The following is a 5,996-nucleotide window of genomic DNA, read 5'->3' as shown; positions in this document are numbered from 1 at the left end:
CATACACACACACACACACACACACACACACACACACACACACACACACACACACACACACACACACACACACACAGAGAGAGAGAGAGAGATGGGTGGGAGGGCTGGAGAGAAAGCTCAACACTTGATGCTCTTGCAGAAAATGAGGTTTGGATCCCAGCACCCACATGGTCCACATGGTAGCTCAACCATCTATAATTCCAGGTCTAGAGATCTGATGCCCTCTTCTGGCATCTAAGGGTACTGTATGCACACAGTACACTACACATACTCAGGTACACACAAGCATAGGTAAATACATAAATCTTTTTTTCAAATGGTGAAAGATGGGACTTAAGACAAAGTGAACTGCCTTATTGGCTAGCAGACACGGTCTCTCTTTTAAGAAATGAAAGAAGATCAAAGGGGCTAACCCTGACTGATGTTATCCCTCTTCTCATGGGGCCCTGAGGTACCCAGGGGTGGCATTAGGGGTGTGATTGTACTTTGCGACACAGAGTTTCATCATTATACTGACACATACCTTCAGTGGAGGGGTAGCAAACTGTGAATGTATTGGTTAGAGGAGGAGTGAGTGAGTACAGCTGCTGACTAGAATCCCTGTCCCTCCAAAAGAGGTTCCCAGGAAGACCTCAGCTAGCTCCGTCTGCGCCATGGGCTGTAATGAAAAACTAGAGAGCAAGCAAACAAATATGTCCACCCCCACAATCCCACTCACCTTTTTAATATCACACTCGTCAAGGTGGTTCTGAATGAACTGAACACTGGCCGAGAAGTCGGCAGAATTGAATTCATAGGGAATATTCCATCCCAAGGGTCCAAATTTTCGTCGCTCCTTAAAAACAGCAAAGAGAACTGGGGTCAACTGGGATTTAGACACTGTATGTAGCCGGACCCTTGTTTGTGGAGCTGGAGGGTCATACTCAGTTGGTGACTTACAGCATGCTAGGCAAGTGTTGTATCACTGAACTGCGTCCCCTGCCAGTCCCTCCTCTACTGCTAGTGCAATAACGTTTAGTAAAAATAAAGGCTTTGTTACTGAGGCAAGTTGACACTGAGCACAAAGAACAATATGGGGTTGGTGAGGTGGGTCAGTGGGTGAAGGCGGTTGTCACAGCCTGATCACCTAAGGTCCATTCTACTGCAGCATTTGTACTCATTTGAGCTTGTGTGTGTATGTTTAAACATGCATGTACACACACTCAAATAATAAAAATACTTAAAATTAAAAAAAAAAATCAGAGGACAATGCATGGTTGCATGGTTGGGCAAGGTGGTGCAGACCAGTACTCCTGGCACTTGGGAAGCTACAACAGGAGGATTGAGACTTCAAAGTACTGAACTACACAGCAGGACCCTGTGTCAGAACAGAACCAAACACAAACAGTATACTCAGTTTGAGACATATTAACAATTAAATATTATTTAATGACTATAGCTAATGGTTTACAATTTTCCAATTATTTATCAAGTTGGGGTTATTGATTTTTTTTTTTTTTAGGTCTAGTAGGGTGTCATGGTGACGCAGCCTATAGAATTATAGATCCTCACCAGGAAAATCAGGAATTCAAAGTTATTGCCAGCATGAACACAGTGAGTTCAAGGGTAGCCTGGGCTACCTGAGACCTTTCTCAAACAAACAAAGCTTATCTAGGTCTCCACTGACAATTTCTAGAGAAACTGCAGGAGATTCTTAGTGATGCCTGTTGGATCTGTCGTTGTGGAGGTTTGGAAAGTCATGTGCAAGGAGTTATATCTTCCAAGCTGAAGAACTCGACCCCCTGCTAGCTTCACTCTGTAATTTTCCCATCTCGGGTTTTAAAAACTAAGAATTTTTATTGTACACATGACACATCTGTCTGTAAAACTCTCGGGCCATCCTCACACGGCTGTCACGGCCAAACTGAGCAAGACTCGGAAGAACTGTGGCTGTTCAAAGTTGTTCAATTGCCTGTGAATAATCAGGCCGGACTCGGTTCAAAGGATGGAGCTGCTTTGATGTTCTGGGGACTGTTGTGTGTCCCTCTCTGTCTGTGTCCGTGTGGATGTGGCGCATGTGTGAGGGAGAGGATGGCCTCGAGTACCATCCTCAGGATGGCTGTCTGCCTCCTTCAAGCTAGGTTTTTCCTTGACCTGGAGGTCACCAGTTAGGCTAGACTGGCTGACTGGCTTATAAATGGTAGCCCTAATATCTCCAAGCCCTAGGAACCCAGGAAGTCATACAGATGAGTCCAGTTTCTATGCTGATAAGTTTCCCTCCTGGCACTTGTGAAATTCTAAGGAGGGTCTTTATGTCCTCTAGAGCCCCCAGTCTAGCGTCCAGATTCAGTATTGACATGGACAGCAATTCTGCTTCTCTGAACACATACTATTTTTTCTCTCCTCTGCCTTATCCAACATAGGAGCATGTGTGCCCGCTTGCACGTGCTCACACACATACATACAAGCACACACACATGTGCACATGTATACACTCACACATGTATACAAGCACACAGACATATGTGCACATGCACACATATATACAGGCACACAGACGTATGTACATATGCATACATGCACAGATACAGACATGCACATATACACATATGCACATGCGTACACGAACACTTAGACACACACACTGAAGCTTTCATAAGCCATTTTTTCTTACTGCTGCCATTCCAAACCTCACCTCCTTCACAGCCCCACCTTTTAAAGAAATCTATTAGCTAGGATAAAATCATGGACAAGTCATAGAAGAATGTCTATGAAAGCAAGATGGTTTTAATCACTGAATTTCAAGGTATGCTTTTAAAATATTAACAAAACCATTAGCTTTAATTTGGATCCTGTTGTTCCAACCCTGTCTCGATACAGTGAAGGGCAGAAAACAAAGAATGAAGTTTAAAGCCCTCTCAAAAATGAAGGCACTTCCAGTACATCTTGACCTGTACCTCTTGGGTTAGGTTGTCGAATGTTAATGTGACTCTTGTCCCCATTGCTTAACCAATTGACTAAAAAAGGACAACGAGCCCAAGAAAAAGAGTTTCTACAGAGCAAAGGGAAACCATTGGCAAAATGAACAGACGGCCTGTAGAATGAGGGAAGCTTTTGCCAGCTCTACTTAAGACGGGGGTTAGTATATAGAATATATAAAGAATTGCAAAAAGTTAAGCACAAAAAAAGAAACCCCAACTTCCTGCCAGTTAATAAATGGAACTGTTAAAATAGGTCTCAAAGGAAGAAACACGATGGCTAATATTTTTACAAGTGTTCGACACCTCTAGCTGCCAGTGTGATACAAATTAAAACGACATTGAGATTCATTTCATCACCCACCTACCCCAACCCCAGGTCAGAGTGGCGATCGATCAATCGATTGAACCATCAAGAAAATAAACAGCAAAAGCTAGTGAGGGTTGGGAAAGGAACTCGTGCTTGCTGCCATTGCCAGTGCAAATTAGTGAAGCCATTATGGCAACCAGTTTGGAGAGTCCTTAAAAACAATTACAAATAGAACTACCATCTGACGCAGCCATAACAGCATCACCTAAAGGATTCTCTATCCTACCACAGAGGTACCTGTGTATTCATAGTTATTGCTGCTCTCCTCAGAATAGCTAGTAAATGGAGCCAGCATAGATGCCCATGAGCAGATGGGTGGACAGTGGAAAATGCCGCATACACACAACTGAAGAGGAGGGGCAGGGAGCTGGGGAAGTAGTTAAGTAGGGAGACTGCCTTAGTTAGGGTTTTACTGCTGTGAACAGACACCATGACCAAGGCAACTCTTATAAGGACAACATTTAATTGGGGCTGTTTTACAGGTTCAGAGATTTAGCCCATAATCATCAAGGTGGGAGCATGGCAGCATCCAGACAGGCATGGTACAGGTGTAGCTGAGTTCTATGTCTTCATCTGAAGGCTAATAGTAGAAGGCTGGCTTCCAGGCAGCTAGGGTGAGGATCTTAAAGCCTACGCCCACAGTGACACAGCTACTCCAACAAGGCCACACCTTGTAATAGTGCCACTTGCTGGACCAAGCATATACAAACCATCACAGAGACTCAACCCAAAATCTGTTTGAAGAATGCCATAAGGAAGCCCAATACTTTGTTTGCTAATTAGAAAGATTGAAACAAACAAACAAAAAAGCTGAGTAGACAGTTCTAGGAATGTGGACTGAGTTTAAAAAGTTCTTCCTGCCACTTACACTAGGAAGATATGCACAAGTGAGAGTTTCCAAGCACTGTGTTCTACCCTGTCTATGGAGGATGTGATGGGATGGAGGGTGTGGTGTTTGAGAGAGGGCAGGCTGTTGTTCCTTGTCCTGTGTGCATCTCCTGATGGCTTTCCAGACTCTGCATTTATGTTCCCTAATCTGGCTTCTGTTGCTGTGATAAACACCATGACCAACCTGAGGGAGGAAAGGGTTTATTTGGCTTGCAGATTACAGTATATCACCAAGGAGAGCCACAGCAGGAACCTGGGGGAGGCTGGAACCTTGAGGCAGAAACTGCAGCGGAGACCATGGAGGGCCACTTCTTACTGGCTTGCTTCCCTGCTCCCTCTCAGCTAACTTTCTTATACAACCCAGGTCCACCTGCCTAAGAATGGTTCTGCCCGTAGTGGAACCTACACCCATCAGCAATCAAGAGAATGCCCAACAGGCGCACCAAAGGCCAATCCAATGGAGACAACTCTTCTGTTGAGGTTTCCTCTTCCCAGCTGTGTCAACTTGACAGCAAAACTAACCAAGATGGTTGGTTTGTTTATCTTCTCGCCTCCTGTTAAAAGATTTGGCCCTCTAACCAGATTTGGAAACTTGGGAGTGAAGGACAATCTTCCAACTTTGTCTTCATGTGGTAAAAAGATTTGCAGTTGTCTAAGCCACGCTGGTCAGTCACTATCCTAACGAAGGAACCTCACCCACCCACCCACACCCACCCTCAGTGAGGCTGATTCCAAGGCTGACTTGGAGCTTTGAAATTCCTGAGTAGATCTCGGAGACATTGAGGTGAGCCTCTTTTAGGTTGTTCCAGCAGTCGGGGTTGGGTAGAGCCTTTCACATATTCACATGAAACGAGTCACTGTGGTTTCTTCTACCATGTAATCCTCAAACTGCAGAGTCTACTTAGTGAAATGGAGCTATTACTCATTTTCGCAAACCAAAAATAAAATAAAATCAGGCTCTACAGTGAGTTTTACCTAAGCATTTGACTTAATTTTTGAAATTTAGGGTTCAATTAGATGGGGGGGGGTGGTGGTGAATGGGGTGTAATTCTTGCTTTGCAATTTGCTGGAGATACTCGATCTGGCTCCATGGAAACACTTCCATTTATATGTTCACAACGATGGCAGCCCAGCCATTCCTTAGAAGGAGAGCTTCAGAAATTGCCCCAGTGCTAAAAGCTGCCTCAGCGCCTGTCACCTGTCGCTTCGGATCCATTCTTATTTAAAGCATTCTAGGTTGGCTCACTGAAGGCAAATGCACAAGAGTTGGGGGGGTGGGGGAGGGACATATTTTTTAAAGAAGACAAAATCTCAGTGGATGCTCCCCCCACCCCCGTTCATACAAAATCATTTCGAGTTCTTGTGTTCGTCTGATGTACAAGTATCCACCCACCCACTGATCTCTCTAAATGACAATAAAGGAAAAGGAGAATCAGGCCCGAGAGACAGCTTGGCGGATGGACATCCTCTCAAAAGCCTCAATGGGCTAAATCGATGCCTGAGAGACACACCACCAGTGGGGGGTTGGGAGTGGAACTAACTCCCCAAAGCTGTTCTCCGACCACCCATGAACCATGTCACTAGTCACCACCCCCCCATAAATAAACAACAATGTAATTTAAGAACCTCAAAAAAGGGCTGGTGAGATGGCTCAGTGGGTAAGAGCACCCGACTGCTCTTCTGAAGGTCCAGAGTTCAAATCCCAGCAACCACATGGTGGCTCACAACCATCCGTAACGAGATCTGGCGCCCTCTTCTGGAGTGTCTGAAGACAGCTACAG

The 5,996-nt window shown here is 44.9% G+C and overlaps 1 protein-coding gene across 1 annotated transcript in view; it reads right to left on the bottom strand.

Moving 5' to 3' along the window:
* The window catches only part of Dnah8 (dynein axonemal heavy chain 8), a 248,314-nt gene that overhangs the window by 43,559 nt on the left and 198,759 nt on the right, over nucleotides 1-5,996 (bottom strand). Inside the window, exon 86 of the mRNA XM_021186523.1 lies at nucleotides 719-835. Coding sequence (XP_021042182.1) covers nucleotides 719-835 — 117 coding nt within the window. The remainder of the gene's footprint in view (nucleotides 1-718; nucleotides 836-5,996) is intronic.

Source organism: Mus caroli, chromosome 17 (genome assembly GCF_900094665.2).
Source record: "Mus caroli chromosome 17, CAROLI_EIJ_v1.1, whole genome shotgun sequence".
In the NCBI taxonomy this organism is placed as follows: domain Eukaryota; kingdom Metazoa; phylum Chordata; class Mammalia; order Rodentia; family Muridae; genus Mus; species Mus caroli.
The sequence above is the reverse complement of the archived record's forward strand: the minus strand, read 5'-3'. Positions and strand labels throughout refer to the sequence as shown.